This window comes from Panthera tigris, chromosome E3 (genome assembly GCF_018350195.1).
Source record: "Panthera tigris isolate Pti1 chromosome E3, P.tigris_Pti1_mat1.1, whole genome shotgun sequence".
Lineage (NCBI taxonomy): Eukaryota > Metazoa > Chordata > Mammalia > Carnivora > Felidae > Panthera > Panthera tigris.
In genome coordinates this window covers 9,012,667-9,039,865 of record NC_056675.1, presented here as the reverse complement: position 1 = coordinate 9,039,865, position 27,199 = coordinate 9,012,667, and the positions used below count along the sequence as shown (strand labels likewise).

The following is a 27,199-nucleotide window of genomic DNA, read 5'->3' as shown; positions in this document are numbered from 1 at the left end:
CTTCCAGGAGACCCTCAGCTGCCAGGCCCGCCTGCCCGTCTGAGACTAGGAATGCCAGACGGGGCCACAAACCGCTCTCCAGTCTTCTCTTAAACAGTAGAGACTTTAATAAAAACATTCGCCGATAAAAAGCTCCCTGTCATTAGCCCCAAAGCTGAATAAGTTAAGCTGTGTCCCTGGTGCTCCGCGACAGGCAGGAGGCCCTGCTCTGGCTACGGTCTCTTCCAGATGGCCACGATATTGGAGTCTGTCAGAGCGGTGAGGTAGGTAAAGGTGGGGTTGGCCACCACTGTGTTCACCATGGTCTTGGTCACCATCTGGCCGAGGGCCCAGGGCTGGGGCCACTTAAGGATCTGGGGGGAAGAGAGGGGGGTTGGGCTCCCGCTTCCTACACGGCAGTCCCGGCGGCAGGAGAGGGACACGCGGTGCCTACCTGCGTCGGGGCCTGCGGAGCTGCCGGCAGTGGAGGCTGCTGGGTCAGGATGTGCCTGACGTCGTAGACCCACACGTTGCCCTCCTCGTCTCCACACAGCACGATGCCCTCATCTGCCAGGACACACACGTTGAGATCGAAGGTGGGGCAGAGCTCCGGGAGGTGGAGGGCGGGATGGGGCAGCGGGGTCGGGGGGCTCACCAGGACAGGTGCTGAGCGAGAAGTAGGCCAGCTTGGTGGGTGACCACTGCAGCCGAGCCAGGACCACCACCGCTAGTGTGGACTGCTTGCCTCGGCCCACCCACGTCTGGCTCCAGCTCCACAGGCAGATGGTGCCCAGGCTGTTCCCCTTGGAGGCTGCGGGCGAGAACTGGGGTTGGGGGGGGCCCTCTCCACAAACACTTCTGTTGCATAGCGGGGACCCCTCAGGAGCCCCTAAACCCCAGCCCGGGGAGGGGCGCCTGAGTGGCTCAGTCGGTTAAGCATCCGACTCTTAATCTCAGCCCAGGTCACGATCTCGCAGTTGGGGAGTTTGAGCCCCACGTCGGGCTCTGCACTGATGGTGCAGTGCCTGCCTGGGATTCTGTCTCTCCTCTCTGCCCCTCTCCCGCTTGTGCTCGCTCTCAAAATAAAAAAATTTTAAACCAAAACACCCAGCCCAGGGAGAAGCGACCCACAAAGGCCCTACCAGGGCCTATCCTTGGTTCTCAGGAAGCCAGGCTGTCCCTGAGCAGGGCTCACTCACCCACGACATCCTCATTCACAAACGCCAGCCCGTCCACTCTCCGCCCCGGTGCCTCCGAGCCCTCGGAGAAGACAAACTCCACCTCACACACCCTGCGGGGCAGCAGCAGATGCCGGTCAGCTACCCCTGCACGGACAGGAGCCGTGTGCCTCTAGACGTGCCCTCTGCCCCAACTAGGAGATGCGACGAGATCTGTCCCGGGCCCTGGAGGGGTTCGGCTTTGCCCTGGAAGGGGAGCCAGCACCTCTGGGGACACAGCCACAGGTGGTGGGAACTCAGGAGCAGGAGGGGCTGGTTCTCCCGCCCCGTCCTGGGGGGCGGGGCCGGGAAAGGTCCGGAGGCAGGGGTGAGGCAGGCAGTTCTGGGCCAGTGCCAGGAGCCAGAAGGTGGTGGGAAGCGGCTGCTGCACTTTTCCAAGCTGAGAAGTGTATGGGGTCGACGCTGCTTGGAAAGGCCGCCCGGCAGCTGCCCACGGTCCCCGTGCCACCTGGAGCCAGATAGGCGGCTGAGGAGCAGCAGACCCATCTGAGGCGTGGGCCACCACAGGGCTTGGACCCCAGACAGATGTGGGTGGGCAAAGGGTAGGGGGCAGGCCCAGGGCTTAACCAGGTGTGGCACAGGGCCGGACAACTGCTCCAGCCTGTGCTGAAGCTTCTGGGATTTGCCTCCATGTAGCAGCTGCCTCGCTCCTGTCACCCACCTCTAAGGTTCTTCCCAGGCCATCGACTGCATTTAGGACAAAATTCACAATCTTACCGGGGCCGACGGCCAGTGGCCCCAGCCCGAGCAACCTCACCACCTCCTGTGCCATCTCCAGCTTCCCAAGCTGGGCCAGACCTCCCAGGTCAGCCAGCTGTCCCCACCCTGTGCACAGACTGCTGCCTCTGTGTGAGCACCTCCCCGCTCTGCCTGACTCCCTGCTAGGCTCACATGGTACCTTAGTCTTCCTTTGCACCTGACCTCACACCTTGGGGGTAACGGGCCATCTTTTTTAATGCCCGTCTCCGCCACAAGGCTGTGGGCCCCGCAAGGGCAGGGATGCTATGCTGAGCTCAGTCTCTGGCCTACCGGGTGGTACAGATGAGCCCTGCGCCTCCCCATTGCCCTCGAAGGTGAGGTGATCACGGCTCAGAGAAGTGACCCGGCCCAGTCCCCCCCCCCACAGAACACCAGGGAAGGAATGGGTCACGAGGCTTTCCTTGAGAGACTGGCAGGAGGTGAGGACAGACCAGACTTGGGAAGAGGCCCCCGAAAACAGCCTCTGGCTGCCCAGAACGGGGCACAGCTTGGGCACCACCCCCGGCAGACCCACTCAGGGTCAGACGTCTGGACTGGCCGCGGCCAGGCTTTTGAGGCCTCCCGGGCCGGCCTCACCTCCTCTTCTGAGGCTGGTCCAGCCGCACGTCCCAGCAGCAGCAGCCACCCTCGCAGCCAGCCAGCAGGTAGGCCTCCGGGCAGGACGCCACAGGGCAGAGGCGCAGCGGAATGGAGGCCGCATCGAGCGTGAGCAGCTGGCTGCTGGCAGGTGGGGAAGAGTGTGAGGCCGCGGCCCTGTGTCGGCGCCCCGCCCCCCTCCACCCCGCCCCTCAGCGTCATCACCTGGCCTGGAATTCATAATCGTGGTTGGGCACCCCGACGTCCCAGAGGATGATCCGCTTGTCATAAGAGGCCGCTGGGCAGGAGATGGGAAGGGGAGAGGCGGCTCTGAGGAGGCCCTGCTCCCTCCCGCGGGCTCCATTCCAGGCTGAGGCCGTGGTCGCAAGGCCAGCCTGAGGCAGGCCGGGCCACAGCTGGGCCACGGAGGGCTCGAGTGCCTACGCTGCCTACCTCGCCCTAATCTAACGTGCCCCAAGGCAGGCAGCCATCTTCTTAGGCCTCTGCTCACACATCACCCTTGTCTGGCTTACCACTCTTGGGGGGCAGGGGTGTCCACCCAGGTCACAGAGCGGCCCAGCCTGTGGGAAAGCTTCAAGGCCATGGAGCAGCTGGGGGCAAAGCCAGGATCTGACGCCCTGTCAGTCGTCCGCAAAGCCACGCTGTTTCTACTACGGCCAGAGCAGAGCGTGGTGCCAGCCATGAAGCCCGCCAGCCGCAGGAGCTCCCTACCGTGCTGGGGAGGGCGCACTGAGGCGTCTGGGTGCTGGGGACACCTCAGGGGTGTGGGAGAGGGTCTTACTGAAGAGGTGGGTCTCGTGGGTGGGGCTGAAGCAGAGGGTGGCGATGGCCTTCTTGTGGGCCCGGATGACTCCGCAGCAGAACCCAGCACGCACGTGCAGCAGCCGGACCAGGCCCCGCAGGCCTGCAGCCGCCAGCACACTCCAGCGCTTCTTGTGGCCTGCCTGCGTGACCACTGTCAGGGCTGTCCAGGCCACCGAGAAGAACTCCTGTGGGGGGGAGGGGGGGAGGGAGAGGGCATCACTAAGGGGCAGGGCTACGTGCGCACAGTGCCTGCAAGGTCAGGCCTGCGGTACTGAAGCCCGGCAGAACAGAGTCACCGAGCGAGCGGGTGGCCGAGCCCGGGCCCCCAACCCCGGCACTCTGCCCACAGTCCCGCACGAGCAGGGCCCCGGCACTCACCTCGCCAGGCGCCTTGTACTTGTGCAGTACGATGCCCGTCTGGCAGTCTATCACACACACGGCCTCCCCGCCACACGTGGCCACGGTCTGTGATGTGGCCCCTGCCTGCCCTGTCGTGAGGGGTCAGCCTAAGTAAAAGCGTTTCCTGTGAGGTTTGCCCCAGCAGCTCCTTCCTGGCCTTGACGACACTTCATGAGCTGTCTCTCGCAGGTCCCCCATCCACCGAGGCGGCCCCCTGACCAGAAAGCTTGTTCCTGCTCGTTCCCTTGGCTGTCACCCTGGCCCTGCCTGCCCCACAAGGATGTACCCTCCTCCCAGGCCGGCTCGAAGGCGCAGGCCCAGAGCTGGGTCTCCAGGTCCCGAGGGCTGTTGTTCTTGCTGTGACATTGCAGAAAGTGCAGGGGCTCCAGGTCCAGGGCAGGCTGTGGGGGCAGAGGTGGGGTTCACAGCTGCCCCAGCCCTCACTCCCTGCCAGCTGCCCAGCTGCTTCCTGGCCCCTGCGAGCTTACCTGGCTGCCATCAGAGCCCATGGGGCTGCCCTTCACGTGGGCCGGTGGGGAGGGGCATCCCCGCTTGCTGGGAGACAAGCTGAGTGAGACGTCACCCGACCGTTTCAAGGCCATCGGTCTGGCCTGTGGAGGGGGTCAAGGCTGGGCTGAGAAGAGCCTGGTGACCATGGGCCCATCTGCCCAGGGCTTCCTTCCTCTGCATCACTCTCCCACGGGCGTAGAAAGCCAGGGTTGGCCCAAGGTCAGCTTGAACTCGCCCAGCCATCAGAGGCCATCTCCTGGGCTCATTTCCAGGACCCCTCCCCTTCCCTCCTCTAGTCTCCCTAGGCGGGAAAGGCCAAGACAGGCCTGTGGAGCCTTGAGAGCTGCATGATACACCTACCCTGGGCTCCTGGGCGGCTGTAGCTTTTGAAGGCCTCTCCGGGATGCCGGTCTCATGCACCTGGGTCCCACCAGAGGCCACCAGCGCCTCAGAAATCATCTGCACCTATGTGGGACCGGGACATCAGGAAGCTGGGTACATGCAGTCCTAGGGGCCCCCAGCCCCTCCCCAACTGCTGGGACAAACAGCCTGTGCTTCCCATGCAACCATTAAGTCAGCCTTCCCTGACCCATGCCACTCTCCCATAAATCCTTATGGCCAGAGGCTTCCAGGGCCGTTGAAGGCATGGGAGCCATAGAGGATCTGGGAGAACCAACTCCCAGCACAGCAGGGTGAGGCCATACCCGCCACTGGGTGAACTCGCTGAGGGACTCCGGCCCATAGCGGACGTTCCTGACTGCGGACTTCACAAAGTCAGCCTGGGCCTTCTCTGCCTCCTCCTCTGGGCTCCGTGTGGCCATGAACTTCTCCCAGTGAGCGGTGACCTGCCACCAGAGGGACCAGATTCAAGCCCACCCCAGATCTCCTGGACCCTCCGTGGAACCTCTGCATCCAATCTTCTGGCCCCAAGTGTCTCCACCTCACTGTCTCCTGGAAGTCTCCCTGAACCACAGCCTTCTTAGCTGCAGCATACGCAGTCCTAAACAACCCACACGTGAGCAACAGCCCCAAGGAGAAGCTGGCCCAGAGTAAGGTTACTTGAAAGTGTCTTAGCCTCCCTGGCCGGGCCCCGCCCCCACACCTGGAGAGCCAGACCTCTCAGGACGAGAGACCAAGCACCACAGCCAGGCTCAGAGCAACATGTCAGGCTAGGACCTAAAGGCCACTCAGTATCAGGGCAGAGCACTCCCGTGACCCCCACTCGGGGTCCCCCCAGTGTTGCTCATTCCTCAAGGTCCCCAAGCGTTTCCAAACACCAGAGAAGCCTGCTGGCTCCCTTACCCTGCTGGTCAGCTCCCGGTTTAGGTTCTCCACCTGAGAGGAAGTGGAGGAAGCATCCTTGCCATTGACCTTACGGAGCTTGGGCAGGAGAAAGGAGACTTTCAGGTTGTCACTGACCTGGGGGATGAGGGAGAGTGGCTCAGTGTCCACCTGTGGCTCAGCCCAAGCGTGCCGGCCCTGGGTGCGGGGCAGGTGGGGGAGGGGGTACCCTACTTACAGTCAGGAAGGGGTTGCCTTCCAGGCTCAGCTCCTCAAGCTGCGGGAACTGACACAAGGCAGTGACGTCTCCCAGCTGGTTGTTGGCGCAGCGGAGGATGCGCAGGTGGGACAGGCCCAGATTGGCGGGCAGCGTCTCCAGCTGGTTGTTGGAAAGGTCCAGCTCTTGCAGCTGCGTCAAGCGGCTCAGGAGCTTGGGGTCCAAGTGCTCCGAGAGCAGCTTCAGGCCAGACAAGCTGGGTGGGGGCAGACAGGGAGGGCTCAGGGGAGGGGAGGGGGAGAGGAGGGGAGGGGGAGAGGAGGGGAGGGGGAGAGGAGGGGAGGGAAGGGGGAGAGGAGGGGAGGGGGAGAGGAGGGGAGACCCCCCCCCCCAGGACAGTCCAGGGTGCCTCCGAAGCCTTTTCCAGCAGAGGATCACCTTCATGCACAGCTTTTCCTTCTTAAAATCTAGTAACTACTTTACAACTGAGTACAGCTGGCACCTCCAGAACGCTTTCCCTCATCCTCTATGGGAACTCCTCTGTGCTGCCCTGGGCCTCGGGAATTAGCTCAACAGGTTGCTCAATACCCTTTCTGCAGGACTGTCTCCCCCTAAGCCCGGGCCCCCTTCAGGGAAAAGGCCACTCAGGGCCCAGCCGGCCCCTCTCATAACGGCAGCCCTGAGTTTGGCCCGAGTGATCAGCCTCCGCCTAACCGACAAGGCGATAACGGGGCCAGGGAGGGAGTGGGCATGGGTCGCAGACTTTCTTCACTCCCAGCGGGCGACGCAGGCCCGGGTGGCGGGCTGTGTGTCCCCCGCCCCCCCCCCCCACCCCGGCGGACCCCCGTCGCCCCCGGCCCGCCTCTTACTCCAAGCTCCGGATTTTCCCCAGCCGGTCGCTCTTGGGACGCCCCCGCTGCATGAGCAGCCGCGCCGAGAGGGGGCCCATGGCGAAGAGACGCGACCCGCGCTGGCCGGTCGGCGGCACCGGCGTCCGGCCGAGTCCGTGCCTCCGGGAGACCGAAGTTAACGTCCGCGGCTGGCGGAGCTCTGGAGGCGGCGCCGCGCGAGCCCGTCGCTGGCGACGACCGGAAGGAAGCGGCCCGGCGGACCTCGTGCCCCGCGGGCTGACTACGACTCCCAGCGGCCCCCGCGGCCCCGCGCCTGCGCTTTGGCCGCCAGGACGCGGCGATGGCGGCTGCGGCGGTGGCGGCCCCCGAAGTCCTCCGGGAATGCGGCTGCAAGGGCATCCGGACCTGTCTGATCTGCGAGCGGCAGCGCGGAGGTGACCCGCCCTGGCAGCACCCCCCGCAGGTGAGGGTTGGGGGAGGGGCCGTGCCATAACTCCCTTCTTCAGATAGGGAAACTGAGGCCCAAACTGGCTACGAAGATGGGCCCCGGTTCAACCCGTGTCAGAGACCCTCGCCGTGGGGGCGTTGCAGGATCAGATGAGTGCTTTGAGGGGGGTTTGGATTGGGGAAGGGGCTGGAGTGGGTGCCATCTGACTGCAACTCCCCTCTGAGCCCTGGGGGTGGGGGGTAGTGTGACAGCGGACCTCCACGTAACCCCCGTGGGGCCAGGAGCTTCACGGAGTGGGGAGACGAACCGTAAAGAGGAAAGGATGCCGAAAACCAGGCAAGGCGAAGGTCCTAGAAACCGTTGGGCAGAAGTGGGCAAGGAGGAAATTAATTCCAGTTAATTAATGAAAAAGTACTTAGAACCTTTGAGGTGGGCGAGGACATTTCCACTGGGGGAGCTGCTTAGATAAAGGCCTGGGGTAGGTGCGTGTGTTTGGAAGGAGGGTGATGCTTGGGGGGATGGTCAGTGGGGCCTGATCACAGAGGGCTCTGTGTGTGGCTGCTGGATAGCCTGGATTTGTCCCGAGGGCCATGGAGAGCTGCTGAGGGTTTTAAAGGAAGTTAACACGTGAGTTTTAGAAAGATCCTGGGAGGGGGAGGGGAGGATAGGAAAGTATGGACCCTGGGAAGCCAAGGAAGAAACTGTCACGGTGTCCCTGGCAAAAGCTTGGAAGGGTCAGTGGGAAACAGTATGGTGATTCCTCAGTAAATTAAGAGTAGAATTACTGTATGATCTAGCAATTCTGGGTAGACACCCAAAAGAATTGAAAGCAGACACTTGAAGAGAGATTTGTACACCCGCACTCACAGCAGCCTCATTCCCAGTAGCTAAAAAGTGGAAGCGATGTAAGCATCCATCAGTGGATGAGTGGATAAACAAAATGTGACACAATATGTACAGTAGAATATTATGCACCTTAAAAGGGAAGGGCATTCTGACACAACATGAATGAATCCTGAGGTCATTATACTGACTGAAATGTCAGTCACAAAAGGGTAAATGTTGTAGGATTCCACTTACATGAGGTTCAGAGAGTAATCAGATTCTTAGAGTCAGAAAGTGGAATGATGGGTGCCTGGGCCTGGGGGAAAAGAAGGAGTTGTGGTTTAATGGGTGCAGAGGTTTGCTTTTACGTGATGAAAAAATGCTGGAGATGGGTGCACAACGTGAAGGTTTGGTGAAGGCGGTGAAAACGTTTTATATATATATATATATATATATATATATATATATATTGTATGTATATATGTGTATATATGTATATATATATATATACATATATACTTACATGTGTACATATACGTACATGTGCATGTGTACATATATATACTTTTTTTTTTTCTTACCGCAATTAAAGCGTGAAAAGTGCCAAAAGTCTGAACTTTGCCTGTGACCATGGGTGTGGAGACACAGGGCACTGTGGGGTAGCACCTGCTCAACTTGATGTCTGTGGGATGAGCAGAAGGTCCAGGATGGCTCCCTAACTGTAACGTGTCCGTGTGAAGTGCTAGAAGACAGAGGACAATGGGGTGGGTAGCAACGGCCATGAAATGCAAAAGGGGAGGGAGCAGAATTAATTGGGCAGGGAGGGCTTCGTGCCGCCACACCGCTGGGACAGAGTCATGGCCAACCCAGCTGGGAGCTCCGGAGCAGACTTGACTGGTAGAGGAGTCCCATGTTGGGTATGAAAAGCCAGACCTGCGCTGAGTCATTGGCCGGGGGCTGTCTGGGACCAGGATGGCCTCTGGCCGAAACCTGGGGCAGATTCTGAAGGCACTGCAGCAGGAGGGGGTCAGCCGGGCACTCCTCCAGGATGACTGGCAAGTTCTCTCCTTCGAAGGGAGATTGAGGCAGTGCCTGTGCAACCACAGAGGAGGGCCGGGCCCGGAGTCCTCCCCACCTCTGCCTCTAGCTGTCCAACATGCTCGCCCTCTGAACAGCTCCGGGGTCCTTTCCTTTAGACGCTGGGGAGAGCAGGAGACAGACACCCCACAGTGATGCTAGAACAGTGTGAACTCGCGGGCAGCCTTGGGCTGTGTAGCCTTCAGCCGGTTCCTTAACTTCATTCGTCCTGGGTCACCCCATCTTTAAAACAGAACAGAAAATGGTTACATGGATGCTCTTCCCACCTACAGCTGAGGAATGTGACAAAGGAGAGGGCCCCAGGCAGGGCTTCTGCATCACTGCCTCTCTCAGCCTAGTCTGGACTCCAGCTGCTTCCCAAAGTGGCACCAGGGGAGGGAGAAGCTCTCGGCAGGGGCCGCTCCTAAGAAGGGGCCTCCGGAAGGTGCACACACAGTGAGGAAGGGCTTCGGCGGCTCCAGGTCCCTCGTCTTTCTTTTGCAGAAAACACACCGCTTCATTTACTACTCTGACACTGGCTGGGCCGTGGGGGCTGAGGAGTCTGACTTTGAAGGCTGGGCCTTCCCGTTCCCCGGTGTGACGCTGATAGAGGACTTCGTGACCCGGGAGGAAGAAGCTGAGATGGTACAGCTGATGGACCGGGAGCCTTGGAAGCTCTCCCAGTCTGGACGGAGGAAGCAGGTAGGACGGCCCAGAGCCGGGGACTCCAGGAGGGCCAGGCTGGCTGGTCAGAGAGGAGTCACCCTGCCGGGCCCCTGCACACTCCTTGCCCCGTGCCTTGCTCACCTCCCTCCCAGCGCCTCTCTCGGCAGCCACAACCCGTGACACCCCCTCACCAGGGCCGCTAGGGGGCGGGCTCCTCTGACCTTGGGGCTCTGGCAGCTGGGGCGTGGGTGTGCCGGAGGGAGGGGCAGAGGCGGGCCCAGCCTGCTCCGCTTCCCCAGACGCACCAGACTCGGTGAGGCGGGGCCGTAAGGCAGACTGGTGCCCAGCTCAGAGGGTTTCTGGAAGGCCGCCGCTCGCCTTCCCCCCGAAGTCCTCTCCCCATCCGTTTTGAGACACTTGGGCCTCCGAGTCCTGGGCCTCCTCTTTGTCAGGAATGACAGCCCCTCTTTTCTGCAGCCTTGTCGGCCGGGACCTGAGAGCCATCCATCGGCCGCCTTCTCTCCTTCCCTCCCCCTCCCGTGGGCTTTTCCGTCCCCACTTCGGTGCCCGGCGAGTTATCACACCACTTCCTCTGCTGCTCCTGTGCCCTTTCGTCCCTCGCTATCCTCCTTCCGCTAAACCACAGCCCCCATCAAGTCTGGCTCCTCTCGCTGGGCGCCTCCCAGCCCTGGCTCTCCAACCCTGAGCTGGGCCGTCCTGCTCTGGAGGTCATGCCAACCTCCCCCAAGGTGGCCCTTCTGCGGCTCTCCTTCCAAACCTTCCCTTCCCCCGCCGCCGCCGGCTCTCCACCGAGCCCCCTCTGACTCAGAAGATGCTGGCGGGTGTTGCTCCCCTCGCTCTCGACATTAGTTTTGCCTCAACTGGGTCTTTTCCGCCAGGCTGCCAGTAAGCTCTAGCTCTCTCCTCTGCGGCCCGATTCCTCAGAAGAGTTGTTTATTCCGTCTCCAGCCCCTCTCCTCCTGCTCCGCTTACTGTACTCAGCACTTCCATCCCGGCCTCTGCGCCCTAAACCCTGTGGCCGACTTTCAGGCTCAGTCCTGGAGCCTCTTCTCTTCCAGACGCCCCCTCGCCGGGCTCCATGAGTCACGGCTCTGACACGAGTGTGTGTTTGCGACTCCCACGTTCGTGTCTCTGGCCGGCTTCTCCTATTTGTCAGACCTGAACTGAGCTTTGAGTCTTCATCCCCCCCCCATACCCCCCTGTAGTGTCCCCACCTTGGCAAATTCCAGCTTCCATCTGCTCAGGCTGGCAACCGTGGAGCTTTCCAGATTCCTCGCTGTGTCTCATTGGTAATCCCCGTCAGCTCTCTTCCTTCAAACACACTCGGGATCTGAGAACACAGCACCCCTACCACTGCCACCCCCTTAGGTCCCAGCCCCCAGTTCTGTCACTGGGATTCCCACAGGAGCTTCCCTTACCCCTCTTCTGTCACTTTCCACTGGAGAGGAAGGTGACCCCCATTGACGCCCCCTCAGATGGACTCACTGCTCTGCTACAAACCCACCAGGCCTTCCGCCCCAGCCTGGGCTTCCCCTGCTGCTTGGTGCTCCTGGGATGTCCCTACAGCAGCCTGCTCGGTACTCCTGAGAGGCTCCAGCGTCAAGCCCTCCCTTCTAGCCTGCCACCGCCCGGGGGACCCAGCCACCCAGACGTGCCAAAGCCGGCAGGAGAAAGACCTTTCCACCAGACAGTGCCCCCCTCCACTAGAGGGGGACTGCAGGGGGCAGGAGGCGGTGGATAAATGCTCATCCCTTGGGCCACAGGTCTGAGGTGTATTCTAGAGGCCTCCTCCCTAACACTTGTTTTGGGGTTATTTTTTTTAGATAGAACCCACACACTGTAAAATCTGCCCATTTAACACGTACGGTTTGTTTTGGTATATTCATAATATCACACAGCCATCTCCACTGCCTTACTTCTGGAACGTGCCCATCACCCCAGAGGCAACCTGTACCCATTAGCAGACGCTCCCCGTTCCCCTGTCCCCTGGCAACCGCTAATCTACTTTCTTTCTGGATTTGCCTGTTCTGGATATTTCATGCAAATGGGATTGTGTCACATGTGGCCTTTTGTGTCGGCTTCTCTCACTGACCATAACGTCGGCCTGTGTCGGTGCTACACTGTTTGCGGCTGGACAGACAGCTCCTCTGTTGTGTGGCTCTGCCACCATTGCTTCATCCACTTGTCCGATTGCGGACACTGGGTTGTTTCCGCTTTCTGGCCATTGTGCCCTAGTGCCGCTTTGAATGCCCACGTGGCAAGTGTCTGCATGGCCGCGTTTTTGGGACTGGGCGTGGAGCTGGGAGTTTTGACTCCTGGGCTGTGTGCTAACTTCTCTCTCGTGGTTCTGATCCCCAGCTTCGATCAGCTTGATGAGGCTGCCTTGGGCTAGCCCACCTTCCCTCGCCGCTCCTTCTACCCACATCCCGACCCCTTGGTCTCCCGTCCCAAAACACCCTACCTGCATATGGGCCTTCTGTCTTTAGCTCTGCTTTCGGGGGCACGTAGTCTAAGACATCCCCCTGAGCACATCACGTCCTTTTCCTGCTTTATTTTCTCCGTTTACCAACGTCTGAGTGTTGGCTCTTTGTCATTGGTGCAGGCCTCCTGCTGCTGGAGAGCCAGATCCTGATCCACGGAGTCAGGAGTTTTTGCTTGTCTTGGTCACCGCGATCGGATTCTTCAGCCCTGGTCTGTGATAGCCATTCCTATACACTCAAGACGCTTCTCTGCTTCTTTTTTGTCCACCCCCTTCAGGACTATGGCCCCAAAGTCAACTTTAGGAAACAGAAGCTAAAGACCGCTGGCTTCAGAGGCCTCCCCAGCTTCAGCCGGGAGGTGGTGCGGAGGATGGGCCTGTACCCCATCCTAGAGGACTTCCGGCCCGTGGAGCAGTGTAACCTGGACTACTGCCCTGAGCGGGGCTCGGCCATCGACCCCCACCTGGACGACGCCTGGCTGTGGGGGGAGCGGCTGGTGAGCCTCAACCTCCTGTCCCCGACCGTGCTGTCCATGTCCCGGGAGGCGCCCGGCAGCCTGCTGCTCTGTCTGGCCCCATCCGGCTTCCCGGAGGCCTTGGTGGAGGGTGTGATGGCTCCCAGCAGGTCCGTCCTGTGCCAGGAGGTGGAGGTGGCCGTCCCCTTGCCCCGCCGCTCTCTGCTCGTGCTCACGGGTGCCGCGCGGCACCAGTGGAAACACGCCATCCACCGCAGACACATCGAGGCCCGCCGCGTGTGCGCCACCTTCAGGGAGCTGTCGGCCGAGTTCCGTCCCGGCGGGAGGCAGCAAGAACTGGGGCAGGAACTCCTGCAGATCTCTCTCTCCTTTCAAGGGAGACCTATGTGAGCCACCTCCCTGGGGCCGGGAGCTGGCGCTGGGCCTGGCCAGGGCGCCGGCTCCAGAGTTGACTGCCTGCCAGGACGGAAGGGCGGGAAGCCCAGCACAAGGGGCTTTCTCCCCAGCCGATTAGCTTTTCAGAGAAGACTGCTCAGCACCCTGACATCACGACAGCGTGAGCCCTGCCCGGGAGCTGGTTGTGATGGGAATGTGCCTCGGGTCAGTCCTGTTTGACCCGCACCGCGGCCACCTGTGTGGCTTGTCACAGTTTGAGGGCAGTGGGATCGTTTGAGCTTAAACACGTTGGTACCACTTGAAACCGTTTTCTCCTTTATCCCTCGCTCTTAATGAAGTTCCCTGATAGCCCATTCTCCAGTCCTTTCATTTGGGAAGCGAGTTGGAGAACAGAATCGACAGAACATTTGAAGTTATGTCCGACTTCAGAGCTGGTGATGGCCTCTGAGCCAGGCTCTGCCCAGGTCATTCTTGACCCCAGGGAGGCGGGCGATGCAATGAGGAGAGGGAAGTCCCCGGAGAGTCTGGTCCCACCTCCCCATCCCATGCTGTTAAAAAGTAGGGGAAGGCACAGTGTAGTTCACTTCCTGGCACTGGTGTTTCATGGGGTGCTCACCTTGGATGCTCAGCCAGCCCTCTTCTGCTTATGAGACAAAATATACTCGCTAGCCACATGCTCAGTGCCAAACTTTGGAACCAGGGCCCCATCGTAGCCCAGAAAGGTTCATGGTAGGCACTGGTCTTCAGTCATTCTAGAACCTTCTATCACCTGTCAGGTGGGGGAGTCACTGGCCACCACACTGTGAAGTGGCATTGACCTGGAGACCCATGGAGAGGCTGCTGAGTTTCCAGTGGCTATATGAGCCTGGCTGCAGGGCGGGTGGCTCCCTAAGCTCACTTGGAGCAGGAGGGTAGAGGATAGCTTCTTCCCAAGGTTGTGACCCTCCCAGACCCCGCACTGGGCATTTAGATGTAGGCCTGCCGGTGAGCAACGCAGTAGACTTGCAAGCTTGGGGGGGGGGGGGGGGGAGGGTCTACCCCATGGGGCCCGTGAGGCCTTTGCCCTGACAGGCTGGGCCTTGGAGCACCGTGTATGCGGAGCCTGCAAGGTGTTCTGCCGAAGAAGGGCTCCACGGGAAACGTACGTCTGGGAAACTGCACACCCAGGCCTGCTGGGGAGAGGCCCGTTAGGGCCGGGAGAGCCACTAAGCAAAGCAGCCCACTTCCCCCAGAATCACCCAGGGCTTGCCAGACATCTGACGGTGGGCCCTTCCTCCAGCCCTACCGAGCGCACCTTAGGTCCGCCTGGTCCGCACAGTCCGCAGAGCCCACCTCGGGACGGGCATCGTGTCACGTTCAAACCGGTGACCCTGCATCGGGTTCGTTCTTGAAACTACACCATGAAGCCCATCAGATTCCGTGTGTCCACCTAAGCATCCACTGCTTGCGCCCTCAACTAGGATGGGGCTGGGGATGGCCAGGTTGGGCGGTTCAGCCACTGCCTGAGGGTTAGTAACCCTGTATTTCAGGTGGCCGTCTCTGCAGCCAGCGTGCTCTCAAAACACCACACGTGTGTCGTGCAGACAGTCGTGTCTGTTGCAATGGTCTGACCGTCTCAGGCGACAGGAAGGGATGAGCCTTATGGGATGGTATTCCTGTGGAAGCATCCACTCTGAGGGTGGCTTCCTGCACGGTCTTCCAGAGTAAGCCAGGGAGAGCTCAGCTGATACTCCTCAGCCTGGCTTGTTTTGAAAGATGTTAAGGAAGCTCAGGGCCATTTACTTGTTTGGAGCTGGGGGCTGGGAGACGCTGAGCTCTGTCCAGGAAGCATCCTCTGGGTTATCCCTGTTGAGATGGATGTCCCTGTTTGTACCGTCCCCAGTAACCGTGGGGGCGCTGGAGACATCGGGGTTGGAAATCGGGTTCAGCAGGTTCTAAAAGGGTCTAACAAGGAATCCCGGCTCGGTCCTGTGCCACTCACCCCGCTGAGCCCCTACACCGGGCTCCGTGGACCCTACCTCTCCACCTACTGGGGACAATGAGTCAAGACTTCGATGAGCCTTCTATGGGTTTGCCGCACTCACTGGGAAATGGTCCATGGAGTGGGCTCGCTGGACACAGGCTTCTTTAGACCCGGGGGGCCTGGAAGTCATCCTCCCGGGCCGTAGCGGCAGGGCCCCCCTCGGCTGGCAGAACCTGTCCATACGGCAGTGTCGGTTGCTTTGCACACCTGATTCCTAGGAGCCGCTAGGTTCAACTGCCTGCAAGTTAAAAATAATACAAGACATCTTTTCCTAGGTGGAAGCCTCCGTGGATAACACTTTCAAAACAGAATGGGAGCTTCCTCGAGTGTCACTGGGCTGTGGGAGGGATTCCTGCCTGGCTGGCTGGACCCCGCAGCCACAGGTACCTGGGATGGAAAAGGCACCGTGAGACCACAGCTTCAGTGGCTCCCCAGCGTTTTCAACTGGGGGATCTGGGGACCTTCAAACCGACCCCTTCAGCACTCAGCCCTGAAGCCGTCTCTTGCTGTGTTTCTGGAAAGGGAGAGCCCGCTGGGGAAGGGAAGCAGCAGGCAGAGATGCCCCATTCTCCCGGGGCCCTGCCTGAAGGGAGCCTCGCAACGTGCCCGGGTCCAGGCCCCCCCACTTGTCCATTCCAGAAAAGTCCACCGCCCTGGCCTGGGGAGACACGTGGCCGGTGACCAGCGATTAGGAAGACGCAGGAGGGGCTTCAGGAGCAGCAGTCTTCCAGGATGCAGCAGACACTAGGGGAGAGCCAGGGGCTTCATAGCTTTACCTGTTTATTCAGCTCACTCCAGGGCAACTGTGTTAAAAACCCACACGCGGGACGGGGGTTATGTACACCGCACGTGATCTCCGCAGCGTCACGCATGAGTCAATCAGCGCAAGATGGAACAGCCGCCGACACCGGGCTCACGCGGTTTTAGCCTCAGCAGTCTTTCCTAGAAGACACTAGGATACGTCCTGCCCTCGCAGTTTCTAAAATAGAAACACCTGGAGTTTTGAAACTTCTGGTCAGGTATTAAATGGAGACCGCGTTCCGCTCTGGAAAGGGCCCCAGCATACCTGTGGGGGAGGCTCCGCTCAGAGGAAAATAGGGCAAGCCCACGCCGGCTCCAGGGCGGCCTGCGTGGCCTCACCACCCAGCGGCCGCTGCACTTGGAACGCTTCACAATCAGGTTAAGCCTCCGGAAAGTGACTTTCTAGTTTGTAATGTGCCTTCCCCTCCCCCCAACCCGCCCCGCTGAGTCGTGTCTGCAGCTCCAAATAGCAGCTGGTCCCTCCATCTCCCCAGAAGCTCTGGGGCCACCAGGAAGGTTCCCTACTGACCACCAGTCCCCAGACCATGGTCCTCTCTGTCCCCACAGAAATTCCTCTACTTGCCCCCTGCCTCTGGGAGCTGGGAGGGAGAACGCTCTGGATGAAAGAGAACAAGAATTACACTCTTCCAATCATTGTTAAAAACGAGATGTGGCACCTTTCCTGCCCATGTGCCAGTCACAGGTAACCCAGTGTGTAGCCCTGTGAGGTCAGGCCCGAGGCTCTGCCCATGGAGCAGGCATTAACAGCTGGCTCCTAGCTGGAACCGGGGGGTGCCTTCTAGTCTGGGGAGCTTGGCACATCTGGTGCACTTGGGGCGGAGGCACCAGATGGCCCAGGACAGTGAGGCCAGCATGGCCCCTCTCAAAAGGCCCAGGCTGGAGGAAGGGCCTACTGCCCACTCCCAGCCGTGGGGAGAAGCCAGCCTGTCTTGTCCAGGACAGAGTGGCTGTCTTACAGAGACACAGACACAAAGCAAATACACAGTAAGCCAGACAAGCCTTTTCAACAAGGCTCCAAGAAAGAACAGACATGCACCAGAGAGCAAGCAAATTAACGACAGACGTCTGCAGGATGCAAGGAACACGCCCTTTGGAAGATGCCAGGCTCTTGTCCAGGCTCCCACAATGTCCCGACTTAACAACGGTTGATTCTCGGCACAGCTCCCAGGCAGCCCCTTGGCATTTTGGTTACGTGTTAAGGTTTGTGTCCTCAACAGTGTGTCACATTCCCAGCAACCTCCGCCAGGCCAGCCAGGATTTCTTGGCGTGGGCGACTCAGACCCCACAGAGAGTAAGCTGTCCACAGAAATGCCATCAGAGCATGACGTCCGAGGACTATGGAAACAAAAGTCTCCCTCTCTAGGTGGCTGTTGGCCAGTGTGGTAAGCCTGGTTTTTGAAAGCAGCTCGGGATGTGGCATGCTTCCCCCTGAGCTGAGCTGTAGTATGTATGTGCACGACCCAAGAACATGGGCTACGGTCTAATGAAAACAGCAGAACCCATGCTGCACAAGGCCCGGGAAATGCGGGAGCTGGGCCCCTGCGTGTGGCTGGGAGGACTGGGGGTTGCTGCAGGGGAACACTATATGGGGATTCGCCTTCCATTAGAAGCGGGACCTGCATCTGGCCAGGGCCGGCCAATGGCCTTGTCTAAACAGAAAGTCCCCCAGGCTGCCCCCTCCCGCCTCCTGGGGTCACAAGGCAGCAGGGAGACAGGAAGCAGGCTCTGCTTCCTGAGCAAGTGACTTTGGCAGCCATAGCCTGGAGAGGCAGCTGACTTGGGCTCCAAGGCCATTTTGTAGCCCAAACATGGAGAACTCTGGACTTGAGCCCTTTCCCCGACCCAGTGGCTTTGTTGGGTCATTGTGACTGGGCTCCAGGCTGGCTAGAAAGAGAGAATTTGAGCCCAGTGTGCCTCAGAGCACCCCTCAGTTAAAAGTCTCCTCAAGAGGGCCTTTCACACGGGATGCCCACAGATGTGCCTTGCCAGCCCCATCAGGCCTCCATCCTTGGACGTCTTCCCAGGGGCCTGACAAGTCTGATGGCTGGCTGAGCACCGGCGGCACCAGCTGAGCGGACCCGTGCTCCAGGTTCCTGCCCTCCTCCTGTGAGCCAGGCCACTGATTCCCCCCAGGGCAGCGGAGGAAACCACCAGGCAAAGCTGTGGGCCTGTACCCCCTCTCATCAGACACCCAGCCGCCAGGAGACCCACCTCACGTGTCACGGGGCAATCCCTTCTCTGAAACTCTCCGCCCTCCCCTTGCTCTCCCACCTCTGCTGGCCGCCTGTTCCGCATGTCTGAGATTGCCCTTGCCCATGACGCCTGGGTGCTGCCTGGAGCCCTGTCCCCTGCCGCAGAGAATCCCCAGGCCCAAGGACTCAGGTTTTTGTTTTTGTTTTGTTTTTTGTTTTTTTTTTTTTTTTTTGCTCTCAACTCTTGGCAACAGAGTCTCTCTTTCAACTACAGATTTCCACTTTCTGCGGGAGCATCATCCAGCCAGGTTCTCCGACATGAAGACAGGGACAAGACTTTGGTCTGGAACTTTCTGGCAGTGCCTAGGCAGCCTTGTCAGGAATCCCCACGTTCCCGTGTGATGCTCCCCGGAAGGCAAGCAGCTCATCGCTGGCTCCCAGGGGATGGGAGGGTGGGAGGGGGGGGTGCTGCTGGCCTGTGCCCGGGGCGCCGCGCCCTCACACGACCTGCAGGCTGCGTTCGTGCCCGTCCAGCTGCACCTTGAGCTTGTGCAGCTCCTCGATCTCGCGGTTATGCCGCTCGGTTTTGTGGCGTACCAGCGAGCGGTAGAAGTGGATGGTGAAGACCACAAAGATGAGACCTACGGGCACCATGATGATGGTGGACACGAGCGCGGCCTGCCAGCCCGTGTGGCCGCCGGGGCCGGGCGGGGGGCCGGGCTGGCGCCGCGCGTCCACGGGCAGGAACTTGATCCAGCAGAGCAGCACCACCTCGGCCAGGAAGAGCAGGATCCCCAGCACGGTCGAGAAGCCCCAGGCCAGCTCGATGTAGGGGTGCATGCGCTCGTGCGGGGACTCGCTGATGGAGTTGAGGTTGTGGATGTTGCTCACGGCCTCCACGTTGGGCAGGATGCACGTGCTGATGAGCAGGGCAAAGAGGTGCACGGCCACCAGCACCGTGGTGCAGGCGCTGAAGGCGATGAGCAGCGGCCGCGGGTACTGGTACTGGGTCTCCAGCTGCACCTCCACCATGGCCACCTGCAATGCAGAGCAGGCGAGGCTGGGCCGGGGTGCCCGCAGCCACCCCCCCACCTCCCCGTGCGGGGCCCACTCGCGGCAGAGGGCTCCCACCTCACTGTCCACATACTTCCAACTCTCCTGTTTTCTGATGAGCTAAAGGACACATCTCACTAAGGAAGAACCTAGAAAATGCAGGAGAGATTAAAGCACAAGGTGGGGGGCAGTGGGGCTCACCCCCTGGGGGGGCCCTCCCAGCCCAGAGGGGTACCGAGCTCTGACCCAGGGCGGAGGCCACCCTTCCCTGGGAACAGGTGGCTTTGCTGCTGACTTAGCTGCAAGACAATGGCTGTTTTTCAAAAACTAAAAGCTAACCTTTCAAAAAGTAAAAAAAAAAAAAAAAAAAAAAAAAAAAAAAAAAAAGAAATCATGGAGGCTCCCGTGGGTCCCCAGGTTCCCAGACTCGGAGGTGCACGCCCAGACAGCCTCACACAGGCCACAGGGTGCAGCTCACAGCCCTAGAAGCCCCGGGGGAGAAGCCCGCATCTCAAAGGCCAGGAATGGAAACAAAAAATGAGGGCAACGGTGATGGGGGAGGCTGTGGGGAGGGGGCTGGGCTGGGAAAAGAGCTGAGTCATCAACCGCAGTCACAGGAAGCCCGGGCCAATAGGTAATGCCTGAGATGGATAAATCGAGAAACAGCAGTCTGGAGAAAGTTTTTCAGAACGAAGAGCCTGAGGGCGCCGCAGCTGGCCGGGGGTGGGCAGCCAGGGTTGCTGGGGTGGTTTACATGCCCTGCAGCAGCACTTTGGTTTTAAACTGCATGCACGTATTCATTTTGATAAAATAAAAACGACTTTTTTAATTAAAAAAATTTTTAAATTTATTTTGAGAGAGCAAGCACAAGTGACAAAGGAACAGAGCAAAAGGGAGAGAAAGCCCAAGTGGGGGAGGAACATACAGGGAGGGGGAGAGAGAGAATCCCAGGCAGACTCCACACTGTCAGCACAGAGCCCAATGTGGGGCTCGAACCCACGAACCATGAGATCATGACCTGAGTCGAAACCAAGAGTCAGACGCCTAACCGACTGAGCCACCCAGGTGCCCCCGACAAAAAAAATTTTTAATCCATGACCCCGAGATCAAGAGTCACAAGCTCTACCAACTGAACCAGCCAGGCGCCCCAAAACTAATTTTAAATAAAAGGGAAAAAAGACCCACAGAGGGAACCAGAAGCCCCAGCCTAGCTCTGTAGTAGTGAATGTCTACAGCCAGTCAGGCAGGATTTGCTCACCACAGGCCCTAAAGGGCATTCACACTACAGGCTGGGCAACGTGGCCCTCCCCCACTTCCCCCAGGGCAGACCCAGGCTACCGGGAACTTCTCCCTCTGTGGCCTGGCATTCCCCTGCCCCTCAGCACAGTGGACCACCCCCAGCGGATGGTGCAGTCCAGGCCTGGCAAGGACTCCGGGGCTCACCAAGGGTCTTCCCCCAGGTGCCCACAGGTAAGAAACCAGACCAGTCAAGGAAGGGGGACGGGGAGGCAGAAAGAGAGAAGCCAGAGGAAGGCTTCTCCACCCACCGCGTTCGCTTCCTAGGTCCGAGCCATCTTCTGTTTTTAAATTTTTACAAGAAAGACAACTTCACAACTTCTAGCAAGTCCTGCCTCCCAGAGTGAGAGACTCATCCTTTCAGCACAGATGGAACATTTGGTTGGTAAAAAGAAGACACGGCAGTGCCAGTGGACCACAGCTGAACAGAAACTCAGAACCGATCACTGCTCCATACAGTTGCCATAGGACACGCGTTGAGGGCGTGGTCTTTTCTCAGTGACCCCTGTGGCCTGGGCAGGCTCTCGTTACCACAAAGGACATGGCTCAACAAAAAGGCGTTGTAAAACACAGAGGGCATTGAGGTAAGAAACAAAGATAATTAAAGGGCCTGCAGTAGGAAAGCAGTTTTGTTCAGCCTCATGGAGAGAAAAGGCCGAAAGGCCATTTTTCAATGTGTTTATGCAAAGATTTTATGAGGCGGCCACGGTTCACTGGCTCTCTGTGTTAGCAGAAGGATAAACATGAACAAACGGGCTTAAGGTTAGGCATAAATGCTCGCTGTGGGGCAAAAGAACAGCTTTGCAATTCTAATCGGGGACACCTAGCAAACGGACTCTTCACTTTTTCTTGGCCCGCCCTTGTTCAGCCATGGTTTCCACTGTTGAGATCCTATCCGATGATCTGTGTTGGTCTTTTTTCTCGCAAGCTGCTCCACAGTCTGAATAGTTACCTGGCCTGCAGGTGGCGTGTTAATCTAGTGGGCCCACTGCTGCTTTCCCACCCCTGGTTCTGCTGCTTTCCGGTTTTCACCATTACCACGAAATGTCCGGTGCGTATTAGGCCGTGGCCGCCCCCATGAGAGGAACCTTCTAGAAGAGAAGGTGAGGGCACCGCATGGCTTCTGAAGTGTATCCCGGGTTGCTTAAGGAAGCATTTGCTGGTAGAGGAGATGCCCCATAAATGTTGAAGAAACGAACGACTGATCACTGGCAAGTGTGACTGCCATTGCCGAGCTAAGGACAGACAGCAACCTGCAGGATGCATCCAGGCCCTGCCATCCTGGTCTCTGCCTGCGGTCACTATCTTCAACCTAAGACCACTTCGTACCCCTGCGGGCTGCCGGTAAATGTCAGACTAGTCCTCCAGAATTCGATCTAGGTTTTAGAACCTTATGCACAGGGCCTTTAAACAAGCAGTTTGGGAGGCTTCAACTTGGGTGAGCCTTTCGTTGGCTGGGGAAGACCGCGAAGCTTCTCAGAGTTTGGAGATCTGAGTGTTGGGAAGGCGGGGGTCTAAGAAGACAGCTGCAGACAGGAAGGGACTTCGGAGACCCGGGCCCCGCGCACAAAGGAAACTGTCTTACTGCATCACATCACGCAGCACTTCTCACAGTGTGTTTTCCAGAGTTAAAAACACAAGCGCGAGCCAGACAAACCTAACCTGAGACTATAATTCTGCCGTGTGGAAAACAAGCCTTCATAGAGTCGTTTAAACTTCTTACCTGCATTCCGTACAATTAAGCTTGAGAAAACATTCTATCTTTTGCATGTGATGGAAACCACAGGAAGAAAATAACTATATGCCAAAGTTGTGCACCATATGATTTTATGCTTTTGGTGTTATGTTAAAAATAAATAAATAACACAATACAACACATAAATAAAGGCTTTGCTTTAAACTACTGACCTGGGGGTGCCTGGGTGGCTCTGTCCATTAAGTGTCTGACTCTTAATATTGGCTCAGGTCATGATCTCACGGTTGCTGGGATGGATCCCCAAGTGGGGCTCTGTGCTGACGGACAGCATGGAGCCTCCTTGGGATTCTGTCCCTCTCTGCCCCTCCCCCGCTTGCATGTTTGCTTTCTCTCAAAATAAACATTAAAAAAAATTTTTAAAGGGGCACCTGGGTGGCTCAGTTGGTTAAGCATCCGACTTCAGCTCAGGTCATGATCTCACTGTTCAGAGTTCGAGCCCGGTGTCAGGCTCTGTGCTGACAGCTCAGAGCTTGGAGCCTGTTTCAGATTCTGTTTTCCTCTCTCTCTCTGCCCCTCCCCTAATACTCTGTCTCTCTCTCAAAAATAAACTTTTAAAAAAAAGGGGGGGTAGGTGCCTAGGTGGCTCAGTCAGTTAAGCATTTGACTTTGGCTCAGGTCATGATCTCGCGGTCCGTGAGTTCGAGCCCGGTGTCGGGCTCTGTGCTGACAGCTCAGAGCCTGGAGCCTGCTTCGGATTCTGTCTCCCTCTCTCTCTGCCCCTCCTTCACATTCTCTATCTCTCTCTCAAAAATAAATAAATAAACATTAAAAAAAAATTTTTTTTTTTAAAGAAAAAAATTATTTCCACTCAATGGAGAAGAAAGAGGGGTGGCCCTCCCTGCGTTCTCACTCTGAGTCCTGGCATCTTCACCTTCTGGGACAATTCCCTGAAGGGATGTGAGTCAGGGACTTTGAGGTCAACAGGTGACATGGCCCTTCTCAGGGCCCGCAGTTTGGCCCAAGACTGACTCCTGTGCTGGGAAATGACTCAGAAGGAAGGCAGTGGCCTGGCAGCTAGGAGTCAGGTCAGAGGCTCTGCTCCGTCACCCCAGGGGCCACATTTGGGGGGCATCTGCGTCCTGAGTTGGGCCAAACTGAGCAAACCCCAATCATTGCAAGAGTCCTGCTCAAATCCTTCAGATTTTCCAAAGTCTTGAGGGGTGCCCAAGGTGGGAGCACACAGGGGGTACTTCTCTCCCTGCATACTGAAGCTATTTTGATTACTCTCAACCTCCTTGCCAGGTAACCGCTTGGGGACCATCCTTGGCAGCCAGCCTGTCTGCCAGTGGGGCCTAGAGGGAGTGCTTTGCTCCCTGAAGCATCATAGGATCTCGACAGCAAAAGCCCATTTTGCAGGCCGCGTTCCCCACCACGTGTCTGCACTCACCATGGCGAAGCCTGACAGCAGGGCGGAGGTCCGGCTGGAGGCCTTCAGCTTGGCTCTGCTCAGGTAGAGCTTCCTCCAGGAGAGCGCCTGCACAGAGTGGTGGTTGGACGTGACCAGTTCCAGGTAGCTGCGGCGGACCCAGTCCCGGTAATCCATGCCCTTGTGGCCGGGTTCAGAGCAGGCAGGAGTGGAGGGGTCCACAGGCACGTTGAGCTCAGCGCTCATGGTGGGAGCCAGGCTGGGGGCAGGAGGCAGATACTCTCAGGCATCCCAGAGGGTTCCCGGGACCTGGAAAAGCCAGAAGCCAAGCAAGTTGACCTTCTCTGGGACCTGCTGTCTATACCTGACACTGGGGGGTAGTGGGAGTATGGGACCCTGATCCCTAACACAGGACCGTGGGGACCATCTGTGGGCGAGGAGGGTCAGGAGTACACTTCCAGGAACCACCACAGTGTCCACTGTGCCTCCCTCCACAAAGCTAGAATCCGGCCTTCCATCCCTATGTTAGAAAGGCTCCAGTCAAATGTGGGTGAATGGAATTCTAAGGTCAGCCCCAAAGCACCTAAGGAACCTTCCAATCTGTTGCTATCCTCAGGGAATAGGGAGCTATAGCATTTACAGAGACCCTAGGACCTAGTTGCTAGGCCTGGATTTTAATCTATCATGTGATCTTGAGCATGACATCTGAACTTTCTGACCTTGTGGGGGACATCCCCACTCTCACAAGGCTCTTAAACAAAATAACAGACCCAAAGACTCAAAACTGCTTTTCAGTGTCTAGGGTCCCACCACAAGAAAAAAATAATAATAATTCCAAACAGCAGCTAATTTCTCAAATCCAATTTAAATTTTAATCAGCGCAGTTCACCCCCAAAAATACTTGGTTTATATAACTGAAGGAAAAGCCACATCCAGGCTGCGGTGGAAACCCTGAGCAAAAGGAAAAGCTGAATCCACCAACTGACATGAGCACATGTTACAGAGAAACGGAGACCAGAGACCTCTGCGGTCATCCCAGGTAGATATCAGGTTTGACAGTAACACGGAATGAAGATCAGAAGGGCCGATCTGTCAAGACTTGTGAATTTAAACCCAAATCTCCACTAATCCAAATAGGGGATTGGCGGTCTCATGTGGCCCAAGGGACCGGCCTGCGCAGCAGCACGCCAGGATCGGTTCTAATTAATCTGCAGGGCAGACTTCAAGGGCATCGGCACCTCGCAGCTCACTTGGCATCAGATGTGAACTTGTATGTTCAGGCCCGCATAGGCCCCACAAAAAGCCAACTTAAGGCTATTACAAACAGATCAGTGTTTCTAGGTCCCAGGGAGCAGAGCTGGGGGTGGGTAGGTGGTATAAGGGGTGTTTACCAGGGTCAGTGGCTGTGGAAATGCCCCAAACTTGATCTATCCACACCAATCTCTGAAAGGGTTCTATGGGAGGGTCCTAGAGGTGGAGAAGAGCTCTCTCTTTTGGGGTGCCTTCCTCTTTGTTCTCTACTCGGCTGCAGAGGTACAGCTTTTCCTGGCCAACAGGACCTTGGGGAACAGTTCTGTGTTCTCCTATTTCTGCCAGGGGATACCAATTACTAGGTCGTTTCTAGGAAAGTTGGCTTGGGAGCCCTGGTCACTGCCCCATGCCCCTGTCTGCAGCCAGAAGCATTGCTTTCCACCTCTTCAATCACTGGACCGTCCCTCCCTTCGGGGAGAATTAAGAGAAACATTGCTCACTAACTAATCCGTTGGTCAGCACCAAATAATTTAGAATGGCATCATTTGGAGATTAACTTTTCCTCTTTTCTTTATCCATACATAACAGAAGCCAGCCAACAGGTATGAGGAAGACAGCATATGGCAGGTGGATGCGTGAAAGGCACAACCTTTGCCCTCACAGAGCAGCCATCTCTCCATTCTCCATCCAAAAGACACTTCTTACTGGGCTTTAAGGTCAGATTGCATTTGGTATTTAGGCATCAGCGATGAAAATGGTGAGGATCCTGTGAGTTGGGTGGGGAAGCAACATAAGGGGGGGGATTTTCACCCAATGAGCTAAATGCTGCTTTCGTGGAGGGGGTGTGAGGACAAAGGAGCCACTTTGGGCAAGGAGAAGGTCCCTGCTAGGGAGCAAGGACAGGAGTCAAGGACATAGGTAGTAAAGGCAGTACTTGCAAAGAGGGACCCTCCCTCAAAGACGAGATTCTGCCCTCATGGGAGGGTTCTGAGAGACAAGGGATGTGGCAGGAAGGCTGGCTGCAGAGGGAGTCAGGGAAATGTAGGTGGAAAGCAGGATGTGGTAAGTGTGTGGAGCCCAAGGCAGCCCAGGCAGTGTGACCGTGCTGGACTCTATGGTGGTGTCAGGCTGCAGGGGCTTTGAAGGAGCTAGTGAAGGGGGCAGCAGCCTGGGGTCGGTGTGGTCTGGGTGATTGTCCACTGAAATGTTTGGCTGCCTGGGAGGAGCAGGAGGACCTGGTTGCCTCCAAAGGGTGAAAAGACAAGCCCGGGGGCCATCAGTGGGCCTGGGCTGGGCTCAAGTTGGAGGGTGGAGAGGGAGAGCTTTGGGGGCAATGAGGGCTGACACTGGCCTCTGGGTAGTGCCTCTGGGCAGTCTTGGCCCTGCAGATGTCCTCTGAGTGGCAGGGAGTGGAAGGAAGGGCAGGCTGTCCGTCTGCTTGGAGCCTGGGTCTTGAGGCAGGCCTGTGGGTCCTGGAGATAGAGAGGCCACTTCCTGCTGAAGGAGTAGCCTGGACTGGATTCATATCCCACCTAACCATCCCAGTCCAGGTGTCCTACCTTCTGCCAGGCCCCCTCCCCCTGCCCCAGGAGAGGCAGAGTTCTCACACTCTGGGCTGAGGTAGCGGTGGGGTGGGACAAGATGAAAATTGACATCTCTGTCGGGTGACAGAGGCTTCAAAGGATGCCCTCCTGGCTAAACTTCACGGAGGCTTTTTTGTTTGTTTTTTATATATAAGGAGCAGTCAGAAAAAAAAGCTCTTGAAGAATAATGGTGTCTCTAAAGATGAGCTATTTATTCTCCTTGGCAGGCCTGCCTGAAACATTTCTAGGCGGTAGGTTTGGGGTTTGCCTGTCTTAACTTCCTTTAAACATCTGGGGCATGAGCAATGGCGTGTCAGACTCTGTCACACCCGCGCGGGGCGGGGGCGCAGGGGCCCCCGCAACCTCCACAGGGTTCTCCCAGAAGCGTCTACCTGCATCTCTGTCCCTTCCCCTAGCAAAGCCTCAGTAGAAGCAGGACCCGCACTCGGCCCCTGTTCTGGACTTCCAAGTCTTCTCAGCGCCGCACTCCTCCCAGGATCCCTTAGGGTTGGGGTCCCCTGGCCACCCTCCAAATCCGCAGCCACCCCATCCCAAACCAGCCCAGGAGAAAGCCCACCCCCTCCCCCGCGTCGAGTCTCCCATTGCAATTTTGGTCCCCCAACAGGGCGGGGTACCCCCCCCCCCCGACTCCGCCAACCGCCCCCCACGGCCAGCACTCACCGAGCTGCCCTGCCTGCCGGCCGGCTCCGCTCCCACTCAGGCTTGTGGCATGCGGCGTGGCCGTGTTGCCCTGTGGCCCCGTGGCCCGGCCGGGGCGCTGAGCACGGCCCCCTCCCTCCTTCCGTGCGTCCCGCCGGGTCCCCCCCTCCCCGG

General features: G+C 58.1%; 3 protein-coding genes across 6 annotated transcripts; 1 reads left to right on the top strand and 2 right to left on the bottom strand.

The window, feature by feature from the left end:
* Positions 1 to 89: 89 nt before the first annotated feature.
* Positions 90 to 6,837, bottom strand: LRWD1 (leucine rich repeats and WD repeat domain containing 1). Of its 2 annotated transcripts, none has more exons than XM_042971012.1 (15): positions 6,654 to 6,837; positions 5,806 to 6,040; positions 5,589 to 5,705; positions 4,991 to 5,131; positions 4,647 to 4,751; positions 4,265 to 4,387; positions 4,063 to 4,177; positions 3,756 to 3,865; positions 3,355 to 3,562; positions 2,778 to 2,850; positions 2,553 to 2,696; positions 1,179 to 1,270; positions 635 to 790; positions 434 to 546; positions 90 to 353 (listed from the first exon to the last, which is right to left on the bottom strand). In XM_042971012.1, the coding sequence occupies exons 1-15, from the start codon at positions 6,731 to 6,733 to the stop codon at positions 213 to 215; spliced, it is 1,953 nt and encodes a 650-aa protein (XP_042826946.1). In that variant the 5' UTR covers positions 6,734 to 6,837; the 3' UTR covers positions 90 to 212. The 2 variants fall into 2 exon arrangements, with proteins under 2 accessions (XP_042826946.1, XP_042826947.1); XM_042971013.1 differs by having other exon boundaries at positions 2,553 to 2,693.
* A 75-nt stretch (positions 6,838 to 6,912) lies between these two features.
* ALKBH4 (alkB homolog 4, lysine demethylase) lies at positions 6,913 to 13,376 on the top strand. The gene is made up of 3 exons (XM_007074002.3): positions 6,913 to 7,098; positions 9,490 to 9,687; positions 12,430 to 13,376. The coding sequence occupies exons 1-3, from the start codon at positions 6,976 to 6,978 to the stop codon at positions 13,015 to 13,017; spliced, it is 909 nt and encodes a 302-aa protein (XP_007074064.2). The 5' UTR covers positions 6,913 to 6,975; the 3' UTR covers positions 13,018 to 13,376.
* Positions 13,377 to 13,478: 102 nt separating this feature from the next.
* ORAI2 (ORAI calcium release-activated calcium modulator 2) lies at positions 13,479 to 27,188 on the bottom strand. Of its 3 annotated transcripts, XM_042971015.1 has the most exons (5): positions 27,047 to 27,188; positions 26,134 to 26,254; positions 23,553 to 23,840; positions 15,108 to 19,098; positions 13,479 to 14,868 (listed from the first exon to the last, which is right to left on the bottom strand). In XM_042971015.1, the coding sequence occupies exons 3-4, from the start codon at positions 23,775 to 23,777 to the stop codon at positions 18,559 to 18,561; spliced, it is 765 nt and encodes a 254-aa protein (XP_042826949.1). In that variant the 5' UTR covers positions 23,778 to 23,840; positions 26,134 to 26,254; positions 27,047 to 27,188; the 3' UTR covers positions 13,479 to 14,868; positions 15,108 to 18,558. The 3 variants fall into 3 exon arrangements, with proteins under 3 accessions (XP_042826949.1, XP_042826948.1, XP_042826950.1); XM_042971014.1 differs by lacking the exon at positions 26,134 to 26,254; XM_042971016.1 differs by lacking the exons at positions 26,134 to 26,254; positions 27,047 to 27,188 and adding an exon at positions 25,283 to 26,071.
* Between the last annotated feature and the right edge of the window lie 11 nt (positions 27,189 to 27,199).

What these genes read in the sequence shown, in the direction of transcription:
- LRWD1 (XM_042971012.1), bottom strand. Translation starts at nt 6,733, where the DNA reads ATGGGCCCCCTCTCGGCGCGGCTGCTCATGCAGCGGGGGCGTCCCAAG. An exon ending in CCACGAGACCCACCTCTTCA is followed by an intron (nt 2,851 to 3,354) that starts GTAAGACCCTCT and finishes TCTCCTGCCCAG; the next exon opens with CGGCCTCTTATGACAAGCGG. An exon ending in GACCAGCCTCAGAAGAGGAG is followed by an intron (nt 1,271 to 2,552) that starts GTGAGGCCGGCC and finishes GCTGCCCCGCAG; the next exon opens with GGTGTGTGAGGTGGAGTTTG.
- ALKBH4 (XM_007074002.3), top strand. Translation starts at nt 6,976, where the DNA reads ATGGCGGCTGCGGCGGTGGCGGCCCCCGAAGTCCTCCGGGAATGCGGC. An exon ending in CCTGGCAGCACCCCCCGCAG is followed by an intron (nt 7,099 to 9,489) that starts GTGAGGGTTGGG and finishes TTTCTTTTGCAG; the next exon opens with AAAACACACCGCTTCATTTA. An exon ending in AGTCTGGACGGAGGAAGCAG is followed by an intron (nt 9,688 to 12,429) that starts GTAGGACGGCCC and finishes CACCCCCTTCAG; the next exon opens with GACTATGGCCCCAAAGTCAA.
- ORAI2 (XM_042971015.1), bottom strand. Translation starts at nt 23,777, where the DNA reads ATGAGCGCTGAGCTCAACGTGCCTGTGGACCCCTCCACTCCTGCCTGC. An exon ending in TGCTGTCAGGCTTCGCCATG is followed by an intron (nt 19,099 to 23,552) that starts GTGAGTGCAGAC and finishes TCTGCATTGCAG; the next exon opens with GTGGCCATGGTGGAGGTGCA.